Source organism: Crotalus tigris, unplaced genomic scaffold, assembly GCF_016545835.1.
Source record: "Crotalus tigris isolate CLP2741 ecotype Arizona unplaced genomic scaffold, ASM1654583v1 scf7180000017596.1218436, whole genome shotgun sequence".
Taxonomy (NCBI): Eukaryota; Metazoa; Chordata; class Lepidosauria; order Squamata; family Viperidae; genus Crotalus; species Crotalus tigris.
Genome location: NW_024096501.1, coordinates 204,428 through 220,187, shown reverse-complemented (window position 1 = coordinate 220,187; position 15,760 = coordinate 204,428). Strand labels below are relative to the sequence as shown.

Sequence of the window (15,760 nt, the reverse complement as noted above, 5' to 3'; positions counted from 1 at the left end):
TTAATTAAACATAAAGGCCTTTTAACAGAGTGGTTGTGAATCAAACCGAGCTCTTGCAGTACCTGGCAAGTCTCCCACCACTGGACCCTGGCACACAGGAGATAAAGTCCTCTAGAAAGGACTGCTCATTGCTTTGAACTTGCAAGGGCAGATTTCCTTCAAGCGCCTCCAAGATAGTCGGGGAGTGAGACAAGGCTAGCCCTTTACCCAGGATGCCCGAGTGAGATTTGCAAACCTGGCGGAGATGGAAAGCAATGTTACATACGTACAGCAGCATTCAACCCCTGCCTTTTTCAAACAAGGTTACCTTCAACAATAAATAAAACTATGGATAATATTCACTTATTTTACTTCCGAGAAACCAAGCTGCTACAATTTATTGAGAGCGATGGATGCTTACGAAACATACTGTGCTGACTTTACTGCTTGCCTAATTTTAAAATCAACCGTTAACGGGGAGGCAGCTTAAATCTCTTACTGGTTTCTCAGGACAGCCTTGGGAAGGGTCTCCAAACGGATCTGAAGGGAGCAGAAGGGGCATCTCCTTGAGGTCTTTCCAAAAGGAGAAGCTGCACCCTTCATGCAACCACAGTTAGAAACCCTAATGTTGTTGTTGTTAATTGCGAAGTCGTGTCCGACCCATCGCGACCCCATGGACAACGTTCCTCCAGGACTTACTGTCCTCTACCATCTTCTGGAGTCCATTTAAGTTCACATCTACTGCTTCAGTGACTCCATCCAGCCATCTCATTCTCTGTTGTCCCATTCTTCTCTTGCCCTCCATCTTTCCCAGCATTAGGCCCTTCTCCAGTGAGTCCTTCCTTCTCATTAAGTGGCCAAAGTATTTGAGTTTCAACTTCAGGATCTGGCCTTCTAAAGAGCAGTCAGGGTTGATCTCTTCTAGGACTGACTGGTTTGAACGCCTGGCAGTCCAGGGGACTCGCAGGAGTCTTCTCCAGCACCATAGTTCAAAGGCCTCAATTAACCCTGATAGGGGTTAATAATAACTTTGGAGCACCCAGAGAAATTCTCTTTTGTGTGCATAACAGAAAGATACAAAAGGCTGAATCTGAAAGGAACACGCAATTGTTTGTGTGGACGGTGTCTGGAAAGACAAGCAGACACGGGAACTCACACACACACAAAAAAGGGAGGGCGAATCTGAGCTACCTGCAGGGCCGCCTCTTCTAGGATCTCAAGATCTTCCTCCAGTTCATTGCCTGTTCACAAATAGGAAATAAGGACATACAATCAGGATATATTCTGAAAGGATACAGATCCTTTCCCTAAGCCACCCAGTATGATAAATTAGAATTTATTTATTGACCAATTTATATGGTTGCTCATCTCACTGATGGAACTCTGGGCAGCAAACCAAGAGGAACCCAATGAATCGTGATCAATTAAAAGAAGCAAGTCAAGGCCCTTGCAAAAATCTCCTCACCCACGTAGCAATTTTAGGGACACTGGGGCTCCATTAATATCCTGGCCCAACTCTAGCCTTACTACTCCCCAAGCACACGTGTTTAATCTGTGCCAACCTTCCCCCGCCCCGCACCTCCCAATCTTGTCCTTAACAGAACACCTACCAATAGGAAGGGCCAGGTCTTTTTTCATTAGAGCTGCAGCGCAGGCACCTCCTAGATTGGCCAGCTCTTTCTCAAGCTGAACGATACCCTTGAAATAAATAAAAGAGACAGGAAAAACTCTCTGTTTAGGTCCACATGAAAGCCTGTATGAGATTCTCAGTCATCCAGGTCATGGTTGTCCCAAAGGTGCTTCTTCAGGAAGCAACTGGACTTCGTTTTTCTTTGAAGACGTTTCGCTTCTCATCCAAGAAGCTTCTTCAGCTCTGACTGGATGGTGGGGGAAATGGAAGGATTTATACTCCTTGTCGAAAGCTGGTCATCTGCATTCTTTTAGAGAGTTGTTGAAGCTATTTGGAAGTTTACCTCAGCATCACCTCAGTAATGCAACTGTACTCATCCCCAACAGCCTGGGCCTGTCTTCAACAGTGAAAGGACACAGGGCAGAAAACATCTTGCAGCTAAGAAGACTCCACACCCATTGGCACTACTCTAAAAGAATGAAAATGACCAGCTCTCTGCAAGGAATATAAATATATAAATATAAATCCTTCCATTCCCTGCCATCCAGTCAGAGCTGAAGAAGCTTCTTGGATGAGAAGCGAAACGTTTTCAAAGAAAAACAAGGAAGTCCAGTTGCCTTCTGAAAAAGCACTTTTGGGACACGAAAGCCTGTAACTCACACAGAGGACGGTCTAGTAGTTGGTTTGTCCTCAGCCTCTTCTGGGTCAGGGCCCCCAAAGGCTCCAATTTAGCTAGCATTTTCATGAGATGTAGTGCCAAGTTACTAAAGCAGCTTCCATCGGCTCAGCTGGAGCTCCAGAAGTCTTTTTCCACCTGCCCATTTTTTAAAGATCTCAGTACTTACTTCATCAGGTCCAGGACTAAACTCATAGCCTATGGCAAAACACTTGAAGCCATAAAAAGAAGCCTTTTCATCCTTTACGTAGTCTGATGCGGTTTCCAGTGAGAAGAGGGCTTCGTTGCCTAGAGGGAAACAGCACAGTTAGCAACAAAATAAAACCGAGCTACAGCTGAAGGGAAATGAGTTTGTGATTAATACTCGGAATTAAGCTCACAACCGTAAATCCTGCACACATCCCATCTCTTTCCAGGCACAGGAGAAAACAACACTCTGTCTCAATAAACAGTTTGTACCACTCTGGAATGGCACCAAGTAGTTTCCTGATCACTCCATGCTATTTGATTGTGAAAACAAGACTGACTAACCCCAAAATTCTGGTGAATCTTTGCTTTTTTTTTTTTTTTTTTTTTGCAAAATTCATTTGTAGGTCACCAGTATGAAGTTTTAACTTTCCTGACTACTGAGCCATTCACAGAAGGATAGACCGGCTGATTTGTAAGGCCTAGTTTTAAATATTCAAATAAAAAAAAAATGGGAACAAAATAATTTAATATCACCGTTGCAACACATACAATGCATTAAAACTTCACATTAATAAAGTTGTTCTTTTCATCTGGCTACAATCAAAATGAATTTTCTCGGATTAGTCGAAGTGAATTTTTTTTTTTTGTCCAACCGTTCTAACCACCCATTTAAAAATGAAAATTACCTGGTAGCACCACCACCATGGTGGGCCAGCCCGACGAGCCAGAGAACTTCTTCAGTTCTATCCACGAGTTAAGGTTTTCGTGGACGGAGGCCTGCTTGGGTCCAAAGCCTGAAAACTGGAGGACTCGGGCAGGGATGAGCAAACGAAGAACATCCTCCGACTGAGCTGTGCCACACTGGCCATCAAACTCTATCGTGATCCACCTGACACATTCTGGAAAAGTCACCTAAAAAAACAGGGAAGGTCAAAGAGCCTTTTCTGCTAAGAGTCCAGGCCCCAATAACTGCTGGACTTTATGGAGACAGTGAATCTGAAAGTCATGCAGACAGACCGCCAGACAGAAGTTGGGGAGAAAATCAGTGTCCACCATTTTTATGCCCATTAACCCATCAGTTATGTTGACTGCCCTGATCTGGCCCGGCTCTAATTTAAAATATCTGGGTGAGTAATATAAAGATATGTCTTTGCCTATTTTAATCTCATGACATAGAATGATTTCTATATAACCAAGCAATTGTTTCATAGTTGTTTTTGCCCAAAGAGCTGTTGATACCGCCTAGTGCAGTGTTTCTCAACCTTGACAATTTTAAGGCATGTGGACTTCAACTCCCAGAATTCCACAGCCAGCATTGCTGGCTGTGGAATTCTGGGAGCTGAAGTCCACATGCCTTAAAATTGTCAAGGTTGAGAAACACTGGCCTAGTGGTTGGTAGTGCTTGGCTGGGCCAATGCAAAGCCACTGTTACTGAAACACTAGAGACCAAAACACTATTGATAGTCCTCACCTTATAAGAGTTTGTTTAGTGACCATTCAAAGTTACAACGGCACTGAAAAACGTGACGTATGACTGTTTTTCACACTTATGACCCTTGCGGCATCCCCTTGGTCATGTGATCCAAATTGGGATGCTTGGTGGATGGTTCATATTGATGGCGGTTGCAGAGTCGTGGAGTCACGTGTTCCCCCTTTGTGACCTTCTGACAAGCAAAGTCAATGGGGAAGCCAGATTCACTTAACAACTGTTAAGTTACTAACTTAACAGCTACGGTGATTCATTTAACTGTGGCTGGAAAGGTCGTACAATGGGGCAAAACTCACTTAACAAATGTCTCACTTAACAACGTAAATTTTGGGCTCAATTGTGGTCCTTAAGTCAAGGATTACTTGTACTCCAACCACCCCATTAATCCTACCATTAATACAGAATTTGAGGGATTAGATCAGCAGAATGATATCAACTCAAATAATTGACATTAGCTGAAGGGAAGCTTTTGCTGCCCTAAAACAGTGGTTCTCAACCTGTGGGTGGGGACCCCATTTGGGGTCGAACGACCATTTCACGGGGGTCGCCAAACAACGCAGTCCGCCATTTTTTCCCCCTTTTCCTTAGCTGTGCTACTCCCTTTTATTCTATTGGCTTTTGAAAGCCAATCGAATAGACTCTCTTGAATAGAGTCTAATTCTATTGGCTTTCAAAAGCCAATAGGAATTGTCCAGGCTGTCTCTGCCCTGCTGAGCCCGCCAAAAGTCCCATTCTACAAACGGTGCTGCACCAGTTAAGTAGTCCTCAACTTACGACCGGTTGAGTAGTCCTCGGCTTACGACCGGTTGGGGGTCGCGGCATTAAAAAGGTTGAGAACCACTGCCCTAAACATTGTCGCAATCTATCCATATAGTCAGGAAGAAGTGAGAAACCTGCCTTTGGAGATTGGGCTTATTATATTTAATTAGACAGCAATTGAAAAGAGATGGTATTCAGAAACAAACGTGAATATTTAATCCAGAATCAATCAGGGTTAATGTTGGGGAAGATTTAAGATAGTTAAGAAGCCATGAGTTGATTACAATAACAGTTTGTTAACAAACAGGTCTGGAATTTTCATCTTGTCTTTGTTACTGATTTTCCTGTTAACTATTCTTTACTAATATAATATATAGATGATAGGTTAACAACGTGTAAACAGAATTAGTAGTTTAGCAGTTTAAAATTCTTTGGGCCCGTTTCACAAGGGGTGGGAAACTAATACTGTTGTAATATATTAATAAGCATTCAACTAGGGAGGACAATATGTTTATTTGTCTTTTTTTAACACACATTTTTCTTTTTAATGTCTTGGTTGCCCTGTTTTTCTTTCTTTCTTTCTTTTAAATTGGTGTTTTGTACTTTTAGCTTTTAAAAAAAAAACTATGTTGCCCACATTATCATGTTGTAGGCTCTTAATATGTTGCTGCTCTTCTGCTTCAACCATCCTTTGTATTATTTCATTACATTTCCCAGGTGAACCAAAGATGCCACCATAAATGACATGTGGCTGGACAATACATGCATTCAAACCAAGATTCCTCACGCAAATCTACATTTCCCTCGCTTGGTAGTACTGAGTGATTCTGGTAGCATTCTTGCCGTCAACCATTTTCCCTAACTGTTCCAGGGCTCCATCACCTGACTTACCCAGCAAATTAAAAAACCAGGAAACCACCCAATGGCCTAATGATGGGGATTACAGGAGGCTCACCTTGTAGTGAGTGATGCATGCCGGCTTGTACGGATGTTCGCTCTCAATGACGGCATAGTGGTTAGAGGTCGTAGATGCAGACAGGCCTTGCTCAGGCTGGTTGCCGGTGGTGCTGTCGGTGGACTGATTGGGATTGAAGGCCAGAGGGGTGTACTTCTGGTTCAGCACCGCAACGGATGGAAGCAGCTGCTGAACCAGGCCAAAAACCTCCACGGCAACCTGTGGGATGACAAATGATGGATGGAGCATGGGAGCTGACCAAAATTATGGCCCCATGGCAGGAAGTGGGATGCTCCTTTGTACCAAGGATAGTTTCTTTTCTTTTCCACCTAGGATTATCAGACAAGCAGCCATAAATAGCTAGCGCCTTGGTGGTGCGGTGGCTAGAATGCAGTATTGCAGGCAAACTCTGCCCATAGCCTGGAATTCGATTCTGACAGCGCTCAAGGTTGATTCAGCCTTCCATCTTTCCCAGATCAGTAAAATGAGGACCAAGATTGTTGGGGCAACATGCAAATAATGCTGACATTATAAACCCACCTTCAGAGTGCTGTAAAGCACTATGGGGCAGTATGAGGAATTCTGGGAGTTGAAGTCCACAAGCCATAAAAGGGCCAAGTATGAAGACTCCTGGTCTAAATGCTATTGCTATAAATAAATAAAAAATAAATAAAAAATGCTGGTGCCCTTCTTTGAAAGATGTCAGTTTAGTATTCCCATTTAGCTCAACCTAATTGGGGCCTCAATGTAAATACGAAAAGCACATTTTTTTAAAGTCAGATGGCACCAACACCAACATATTTTGAAAGATCCAATGTCTTTTCCTGATTATTATTATAGATTCCTAGATTATAAATGTAGATCATAGTTGTTATTATTACAGATCATAGAGTTGAGTCCTGGACACAGAAAACAGGTTCTCAAGCAGGCTGAATCTAGGACTTTGTGCTGAAACATGGAAATACTCAGTCCCAATTCTTGATAGTGAAAGCCTAACGATCCATCTAAAAAGCTTGTAGTTTGTAACTCCCAAGTTTGCAGCCACCAAAGCGAAGCACCACTTGAATTGTATCTTGGAAGCTTTCATGTACAATCGTAATATAAAGGCAAGAACTTGTGAAGGGATAAAAAAAATCATGACAGATATTCTTGAATTTTAAGACAGACGAGCAATTTCAATCTGTCCTTCCGAAATGTAAGAATCTGAAAACCAGATGTCTTCCGAGTAAACAGGATATCATGTCTAGGTTCATTCTTACGGTCTTTTAAAACTCCTATGAACTGTTTGAACGCACCTTGGGAATGGCTGCTGCAACAGGTTCTATGTGGGCTATCATCAGAGGAAGGAGCATAGAAAAGAGGCTGGACGAACTCAGCAGCTCAGGGATGTCCTCGGCTACAAATGAAAAGATGGTTCAAGCATTAAGACTGTCTATGAAGGGACTCACTGAAATAGTTAAGACCCTGCACTGTGTCATTGAAACTTCAACTTCAGCTTTAATAATGAAGGGTCCTTGGTGCTCTCTGAGCTTGGTTGTTTTCTTGCAGACGTTTCATTATCCCTGATAATACACTGATGATACACTAGAATAGTGGTTCTCAACCTTTTTAATGCCGTGACCTCCAACCGGTCATAAGTCGAGGATTAAACCGGTCATAAGTCGAGGATTAAACCAGTCGTAAGTCGAGGACTACCCAACCGGTCGTAAGTTGAGGACTTTCACTGCCCGGGAGTGCCGCGCATGCGTGGTGCCGCCCCCTGCGCCGGCCGAGGCGTAGCTGGCAAGCGGCAGAGACTGAGCAGGCCGACCACCGGCTGGGCCACCAACTGGCCCAGGCCAAGGGAGGTAAGGCATCTGCCGGAAAAGGGGAAAAAAATGGTGGACAGCCTTGCTTGGCAACCCCCGTGAAATGGTCGATCGACCCCAAATGGGGTCGCGACCCATAGGTTGAGAACCGCTGCACTAGAACTAATGATGTTACCTAGTTTGGGTAATGAAACGTCTGCAAGAAAACAACCAAGCTCAGAGAGCATCAAGAACCCCTCATTTTAGCCCTGAGCTACAAATATTCTCTCCTTTGTTGGAGCTTCATTAATACAAAGACTATCTGCTTCTCTTTCACTGCCGTTCTCCACTGAATCCACCATACCTCACTCATGCAACAGCTGCAGTCTGGATGTTAGGGCAGTCCAGTCCTTACAATTCTGGCTGTCCCAAAGGTGCTTTTTCAAAAGGCCACTGGACTTCCTTTGTTTTTCCTTGAAGATAGTTCACTTCTCATCTAAGAAGCTTCTTCAGTTCTGAAGTTTAGTTCTGAACTGAACTGAAAAAGCTTCTTAGATGAGAAGCGAAACATCTTCAAAGGAAAAACAAAGTCTAGTTGCCTTTTGAAAAAGCACCCTTGGAACAACCATGACCTGAATGACTGAGAATCTCCATAGACACTTACAACTCTGGTTATTTCCATCTCTCCCCTTTTTTTCCACCTTAAGACAAAATGTACACTCCTGTTCTATCCCAGCCTATGGCCGTCCTTGTTAAAGGCACAAGGACAAAACCCCTGTTGAGAAAATAGGCTGGAGACTCAAAAGAAAACAAACCCCTTTTAATATGGGTAACAAACCTGTCAAATAGTCCAGAAACAAAAGCAGCAAAACACAGTCCAAATGGAGGAAATTGTCCACATGAAACACAATGCAAAACAGAAAAGTAGTCACCGGCAATACTAACAGAACATGATCCCATGAAGTACTTTGCAACGGTTGCCTTCAGCAACCAGCACCATCCACACCTTCTCTTTTTATAAAGCAGTCTCAAGGCATTGCCTCTCAGTGCCTTTTCCTCCTTCCCTGGAGTTGTCGTACTGACTGCTGCTGATCTGCTCTCGCTAATTGCCTGCGTCTACGAGCATCAATCATGTCCATCAGGTGTGAATCCTCCAAGTCTGACTCATTCGCCCCACACAGCTGAGCTTCATCCGGAACACGACTAGAGGGCCCAGGTTCTTCATCAGACCATGAGTCTTGTAATTCATCAGAGCCTCCCTCTAACCCTGATGGCCCTTCAAATGCCTCCTCCACCTCCTCCTCAGATTCCTTGGACTCAGCTGCTGGGAACACAGGCTGGCATAGAATCACGACAACTCCATGCCTCTTATTTCCCTATTTCAGACATCATTAACTGATCATTGGTGATGACAAAGCTAAACTTCTATTATTTTCTAGATCGCCACATGGAAAACGTCGAAGCAAGAAGCTCTAACCCTTCCACTCCAAAGGAAGGCAAGGCAAGTGCCTCCTGTTATTGCTGCTCAATTTCTTTGCTGCCTGGATGTTGGGAGACTGAACAAATTCATTCCGAAGTTCTTAAGAGAATTTAAAACATCTTCTTACCATCTACAGCAAGAGCCCTGTGTAAGAGATCTTTAGCTGCTCGAACCACTGCGCTCACAACAGAAAGTGCTCGGCTACAATTCTTATCTTCTTCATTGGCCTTATTTAAGAGCTGTGATTGCAAATCTCCATCATACTCGCTTCTGGAAAATGGAAAAAAAGTCAGTCAGAGAAGACTTAAAACAAAGTGTACCATAGTAGACTCAGATGTGGACACACAACCCTCCTCAGAATATTGTTTAGGCAGCACAAAATATATTTTTTTCTTTTAACGACCTTTCTTTGGGGTGGTGAATGGGGTGACTGAATGGAGCTGAGTATTTACTGGCCGGATGCCCTTCCTGACACCTACACGGAGTTCACAGCAGATTTTTTTTCTTTGCGTCCTGACAGAGAAAATTTGTCATGCCTAGGATTGAATGCTCAACCTTCCGAGTGAGAGGTGAGCGTCTTCACCTCCAGGCCACTGAGGCGCAGGCAGGGCAAAAGAATATGCTGATGTATCTTCCTGTTTGCAAGATTTTTTTGCTATGCATCCTTTTAAATGCTACCCATAGCTGTTTTGGAGTCAGGTGGCTTCAAAATCCAATAAATAAATTACATACATTTTCCTAGAAATCACCAGCACAACACCGCATTCATTGAAACACATTCATCTTGGTTGTGTTTAAAGATAACACCCAATAAAACTCATTTGTCATAGGTACCTATAATAAAGGATCTGTGGAATTTGACCCCGGGTCTGATTGGTGCCGTTGCTGCTCAAACTGCAAGTGCTGAAAGTGAAGGTCACACCATCCGGACACTGGACAGTGGTCATGCCTCCGTCTCCATTTGCTGTGCGGCTCCCGTAATTTCTCAGACGGACAGCGTACTTCACATTCTCCTTCAAACATCATGTCAGAGAGAACTAAGGTAAACTTTTTCATTTATTTTAACACAGCAGAATTTTTAAGGTAGCATTTGTCTATGGAGATTCTCAGTCACCAAAGTCATAATTGTCCCAAAGATGCTTTTTCATGAGGCAACTGGACTTTCTTGTTTTTCTTTGAAGACGTTTTGAAGAAGCGAAACGGCATCAAAGAAAAACAAGAAAGTCCAGTTGCCTCGTGAAATAGCACCTTTGGGACAAAGATAGCATGTGTGTTTTTAAAATATGAAAAGGAGCTATTCTAAATGTCAATCATTGCAGCATTATTCTTGCTGAAACACTATTATTAATCCATTTATCTTTGAATTACATCTATTTTCTGCTGTTCTGTGAAACAACCTCCTTTCAGAGATTAGAATGGGCCCAACCCTGTTAGCTTTCTATAAAACTCTAAAAATCTGGCTATGCTCTGGAGTCTGGGGCGCTACATATGCCAAGGGCCTCCCCTCCTGGTTATATTGTTAACAGGCCAAATATCTTGCTTCGGTATGTACTTCGACTTAGGCAGTTTAATGTGTGGTTTTTTTTAACCATTGTAATGCTTTTTTACTTTTTACTTTTTATTGTTTTAAAATGTTTTTAAAATTCTAATTGTAATATATGTTTTGAATTGTGAGTTGCCCAGAGTCATTTGCTGAGATGGGCTGCTATATAAATCTAATCAATCAATCAACCAATAAAACAATAAAATAAACATGGGGCAGGCCATAAAGGCATCCCTCCCAGATCCCTGAGGGTTATGTTACCAACTTTTGGTCATGGAGATTTGGTAGAGTTGTCTGAAACTATGACATACTTAAAGTAGGTAGTCATTTAACACATCTATGTTGCATAATTCTCTAAATCAAAAGATGGAGTATTAATTTTGGGCTACCATATCCATTTTATTGTTATGCTCCCAGCCACATTCCCTGGACCTTAAACAACTTAAAGAAAGAACAATATTGTCCTAAAGGAATTAAGTTTCCCACGGCTGCTTTAACTGATCAGAAGTAAAACACTTGCTAGGTGTTGTGTTGGTCTTCAAGAGATTTTGGATTTTCATAGGAAAATACATTTACCTTCAGGGGAACGACTTTGTCAAGTTTGATTTCCGCCATCTCACTTGGGGAATCGTCTGTGGTATATGTTCCTTTAACTAATTCTAGAGATGTCCATCTATGGGAATGAGTTGAATCTCCTGTATGATCACTCTAAATTTAAAAGATCATTTTAATGCAGCTATAGCATTAATAACAATAATACAAATGAACAGTAAAAAAGTGAGAGCATCTGCCATACAAGCATATGCTTTTTAAAAAAAAAATTAGCTTAAAGTGTCATGGCTGCTACACAAGTCCACAATATGGTAAATTCAGTGCAGGTGATAAAAATGCTCCTAGGGATTAATAATTTCTTCCTCCCCTTCACAAACACATATGCACACACATCAGTATACACAGAAAGGCATGAAATAATTTGTTATATCTATATGAAAGGAAGACGGTGCTAATTCTCAGCAAAGAACACGAAGGAGAAGAAAAAGCACACCCCAATTCTATAAACTGTCTGAACTTATCATCCTACTGAAACTCATCAACTATATTTTTGTTCCTCAACAAATGTACCCCATAATATCTGAGTATAAACAAGGCAGGTAAGCATACCTCTGCACGGAGTACAGAGTGCCTGTCTCCACATACATGGAGACATACAAATTGTGATTCCAGAGAATGAATGAATGAATGAACAAACGAACCTCAGAAGGATGGAAAGCTGAGTCAACCATGAGTTGATGATATTTGAACTGCTGGCAGTCGGCAGAATTAGCCTCAATTCTGCATTTTAACCACTGCACCACCATGGCTCAATGGTGTATATCTGTATGTATGTATGTACAGTATGTATGTATGTTATGTATGTATGTATGTATACACGTGCGCACACACACACACACACACACACAGAATAAAAATCAATGGCGCCTATTTAAAACACTTAAGATTTGCAAATGATGTTATTCTCTTCTCACAAGACCCAGAAGAGCTATAAAGACACGTATAACAGCTACACAAAGGAGGAAAACCATTTCCCTTAAAAATAAACCTGAAAAAGAGCGAGGTTATGTTTAATAAATTCAACAAAGAAAAAAAATAAATTATATCTGGAGAAGAACTAGACGTAACAGATCATTACATATACCTTGGCCAATGGATCTCATTGGGAGGAGATACAATAAAGGAAATTGAATGGCATGTTAAATGTGATTGGCAGACATTTGGTAAGCTAAGTGTAATTTTCAAGAACAACTTCTCCCTATGCCTGAAAAGTTTTCGATCAGTGTATGTTACCTGCTCTAACATATGCCAATGAAACATGGACACTAACCTCACAATCAATACAAAAACTACAAGTGGTACTAAGAGTCATGGAAAGATCCATGCCCAGCATCACAAGACAAGATATAAAGACCTGCACATGGATTAGAGAATAAACGAAAGTATACACTATCATCAAGAGAGTAAAAGAATTGAAATGGTCACATAGCAAGAAGAACTAATGGCAGGTGGACCAAGGCAGTCATAGAACAGATCCCATTTGATAAAAAGCATCCACAAAAGAGACCTAAAACAAGATGGATTGACAACATCAACAAGAATGGCGGACCCAATTGGCAAAAGAAAGCTCAGGACCGTATTGGTTGGAAACATGCGAAAGAGGCCTTCATGCAGTGGATAGACTGTGGCTAGAAAGATGGTGACACACACACACACACACACACACACACACACACTCATTCATTCCAACAGACATTGATCTTTTTCAAGAATAGATATATTTTGATTTCTAAGAAGCTTGCTATAATTGATGAACATGTGATTGCAAAAATGTATACAACTTTTGCTGAGATTTGAAACAGAAGAGGAACAACTTGAGAATTGCACAACAAATTGGGCTAAGAATGTTAGATCGATGGGACAAAATATGGGTCGAAGGGATGAATTTCCCACTGTGTTATAATTTAAGAGAGAAATTTTACAAAATGATGCACCGTTGGCATAGAATTCTAGAGAATTTTATCTAATATATATATAAAGTTACTTCTAGTCAATACTGAAAATGTAAAAAAAAAATGTAAGGGACATTTTACCATTCATGGCAGACTTGTGAAAGAGCAAAAGAAAAAAAAGAGGATATAAATACACATAATTATACAAAGAATTTAAAAAAATTAATATTGAGAAGAAACCAGAATTCTTTTTATTAGCACCTATGGGTAGTCAATTAGAAAATGGATGGTTGATTTTATATATGGTAACTTCCGCAAGATTTTACGTGCAACAATGGAGAAAAACTGAAACACCCACAGGGGAGAAATAAATTGTGGAAAAGAACTGAACAAGAGGCTGGAGGAATTTTTGTGATACTTAGGAAGGAGGAGGAACCGTGAGTTTGTTTTATAACCACTGAAAGGAAGGTTGAAAGTCACTATTTTTTTCTGACTCACTTCTTTTCTCTACTTTTTTACTATCTTGCTTTTTCTTTATGTATTTTTCTCTTATGGGTCACCCTTAAATTTAACAACCTTAATTGGGACTGGCAACTCCAGTCACTAAGTGAAGCAGTCATTAAGTGAAACAACCTGTGACCACCCTGCTTAGCGCCGACACAGCAGTCCCTGTTGCCTTCTATGAAGTGAATCCACCAATGCAATCATTAGGCAAGGAGTCATCCCGATCCAGATCATTTCCCGCTTGGTCACCCCGAGTCCTAAGCCTTAGTTCTTCCAAAGCAAAGGACTGCCTCTCCTTCAACTTCCCCAGCCGGCCTAGATATATATTCAATGTAAACCAATCCACCATTTCATGCCATAGTTCAGGTTCCCAAATACTGCAGGTCAGCAGACTGGCTTAATAAACAGAGAAAGAGGAAGGAAGTGACACAAGTAGTCCTTGACTTACAAGAATTCCTTTATGACCGTTCCAAATTACGACACCGAAAAAAGTGTCCGTTTTTTCATGTTCACAACCGTTGCAGCATCCCCCACGGCCACATGATCACAACTGAGATGCTTGGCAATTGACTCATATTTATGATGATTGCGGTGTCCCGGGACATCACGTAATAATCACCTTTTGCAAAATTCTGAGAAGCAAAGTCAGTGGGGGAGCCAGATTCATTTAACAACCATTTTACTAACTTAATTTTAGTTCTTCGCTTAACAACAGTGGCAAGAAAGGTTGTAAAATGAGGCAAAACTCACTTAACAGCTTAACTCACTTAGCAACGAAAATGTTGGGCTCCACTGTGGTTGTAAGACAAGGACTACCTGTACTGCAATTCAAATATTTTCACCCCAGTTTTAAGAATAAAGGCAACATCAGCCATCTGATCCTGAATGAGGTTTTCACAGAAAAGGGCTGGGTTATTGATTCGTTCTGGGCATAATACGTACATCATCCACCAGGACTTCTAGTTCATATTCGTGGATCCCGCCTCCGCCGTAAACCGAGAACCCGACCACGATGACTCCCGCTTTGTCCACGGAGAAGCAGATGGCATCGGGAGAGCCGTTTCCAGTGTTCCAGCTCCTGCCCTGGCTGGTTTTTGTAAATCGGTTTGGGCTGGACTTGACAGAATGCAGAGAGCTGAGTCCATCGGCCTGGAGAGAAGACAGTCAAAATGAAGATAGAATTTGACTGGCATAACAATGAAGGAAGTTAACGCAGTCAGGCATTTTTCCAGTTACCGCTGGAAACTGATAATCCCTCAGTTTAAAATGTCCTGGCAAAACACAACCAAACCTGAAGTGTTTTATTTCTGGAATAAAGTAAGCCAAAGTAAAATCAGATGCTATTTTTTTTCTATCCTGCTCTATGGAGTAGAGAGTTGGTCTCTGACAGAAGGCCACCTGAAGAGACTAGAAGCATTTGAAATGGGGATTTACAGGCGGCTGTTACGTATAAGCTGGGTTGACAAGATCAGAAATGAGGAGGTGATAAGCCGCCTGGGAAAGCCAAGGAAAATCATCAAAACAATTAAAAAACTAAAGTTAGAATATTTCGGACATGTGATGCGACACCCAGAAAAATACGGCATACTCCATTTAATCCTCCAGGGAAAGATTGAAGGCAAATGAGGTCCTGGCAGAAGAAGAACATCATGGCTTCAAAATCTAAGGGACTGGTTTGGACAAAACTCAGCAGCACTTTTTCGTGTGGCTGCTGATAAAAACAGGATTGCCAACATGATCGCCAACGTCCAATAACGCATATGGCACAAGAAGAAGAAGAAGAAAGTAAAATAAGAAAATAGTATTTGCATTTAATATGGGAATATATACACAGCAGCTTTTCTGCAGCCACCTTAGCAGACCCTGAAAAAAATAATATTCTAGAACAGGGCTTTTCAACCAGTGGTATGGGTACCACCTGTGGTACATTGGCACAGTGGCCAATGCACCTTTACATCCTTGAAAAGTGATAGCGGGGGAGGGGAATGAGCTGAACTGGTGGCAGCACCGCACAAGCCTGAGCGAGAGATGGCTGGAGCTGCAGGGCTGTCAGGGCTCAGCGGAAGCGCCAGGATCAGTGCTGCTTTCCAGCTGATCGGCGCTTCTTTGGGGCTGTCAGGGCTCAGTGGAAGCGCCAGGATCAGCGCCAGGCTCCAGCTGGAGCTCGGTGCTGATCCTGGTGCTTCTGCTGAGCCCTGAAGAAGCACCAATCAGCTGGAAAGCAGCACTGATCCTGGCGCTTCTGCTGAGCCCAGAAGAAGCGCA

General features: G+C 42.1%; 1 protein-coding gene across 15 annotated transcripts in view; it reads right to left on the bottom strand.

Annotated features, from left to right (window-relative positions):
* MYCBP2 (MYC binding protein 2) overlaps positions 1–15,760 on the bottom strand; it is a 144,123-nt gene that overhangs the window by 69,626 nt on the left and 58,737 nt on the right. For all 15 annotated transcript variants that reach the window (XM_039365591.1, XM_039365612.1, XM_039365633.1 and 12 more), the window contains exons 34-44: positions 14,438–14,644; positions 11,064–11,195; positions 9,779–9,957; positions 9,072–9,214; positions 6,973–7,073; positions 5,678–5,896; positions 3,161–3,386; positions 2,455–2,573; positions 1,590–1,677; positions 1,171–1,220; positions 63–235 (exon numbers count right to left, since the gene is read on the bottom strand). In XM_039365591.1, the coding sequence (XP_039221525.1) occupies positions 63–235; positions 1,171–1,220; positions 1,590–1,677; positions 2,455–2,573; positions 3,161–3,386; positions 5,678–5,896; positions 6,973–7,073; positions 9,072–9,214; positions 9,779–9,957; positions 11,064–11,195; positions 14,438–14,644 (1,637 nt within the window). The remainder of the gene's footprint in view (positions 1–62; positions 236–1,170; positions 1,221–1,589; positions 1,678–2,454; positions 2,574–3,160; positions 3,387–5,677; positions 5,897–6,972; positions 7,074–9,071; positions 9,215–9,778; positions 9,958–11,063; positions 11,196–14,437; positions 14,645–15,760) is intronic.